Source organism: Penaeus monodon, chromosome 23 (assembly GCF_015228065.2).
Source record: "Penaeus monodon isolate SGIC_2016 chromosome 23, NSTDA_Pmon_1, whole genome shotgun sequence".
Taxonomy (NCBI): domain Eukaryota; kingdom Metazoa; phylum Arthropoda; class Malacostraca; order Decapoda; family Penaeidae; genus Penaeus; species Penaeus monodon.
This window is the reverse complement of record NC_051408.1, coordinates 1,171,234-1,171,823: the sequence shown is the minus strand read 5'-3', so window position 1 is coordinate 1,171,823 and position 590 is coordinate 1,171,234. Positions and strand designations below refer to the sequence as shown.

The 590-nt window shown below is 41.9% G+C and overlaps 1 protein-coding gene across 1 annotated transcript in view; it reads left to right on the top strand.

The window, feature by feature from the left end:
* Positions 1–590, top strand: part of LOC119587702 (transcription elongation factor SPT6-like) — a gene marked incomplete at its 5' end in the record, with an annotated part of 9,377 nt that overhangs the window by 3,106 nt on the left and 5,681 nt on the right. The window contains 2 exon segments of the mRNA XM_037936380.1: positions 1–64; positions 215–427. Of these exon segments, the coding sequence (XP_037792308.1) occupies positions 1–64; positions 215–427 (277 nt within the window).

Here is a 590-nt window from a genome sequence, read left to right as displayed (position 1 = left end):
GGGGAGAGAGAGGCGGCATCGTAGAAAGGAACGCAGGAAGCCTATCAAGAAATCCATCTACGAGGTAGGTGTAATGAGTGCCCACATATTATATTAGTAATTTCATTGTGGTGATAGAACAGCGAAAGTCTTTTTATTCATGGTTGAATAACAAACTCTGATATAATTTTAATGTAGCATTGGTATCATCAAATTTTGCTTGTTCCTTTTCCAGGTCTTTGAGCCTAGTGAACTTGAGCGAGGTCACCTCACAGACCAGGATCATGAAATCCGCAAGTCGGACGTCCCTGAAAGGTTCCAGCTGCGGCAGATCCCTGTAACACGCACAAGAGGAGAGGGTGACGACCGCGCTACAGACAAGGAGCTCGATCAGGAGGCCAAGTGGATATATCATCATGCATTCTTCAAGCCTTATATATCAAACCAGGTATTTGAAAAGAGTACATTGTTAGTTGAGTTATTGAGGGAAATGTATGAAATCCAGGATCTGTTTAAAAGGGACTGTCCAGCTGCTGTGTACATTCATGTCGAATGTGTTGTTTAATTCCTATAAATAAGGAAGAACTACAAAAGCTAGAATTGGTTTGTAG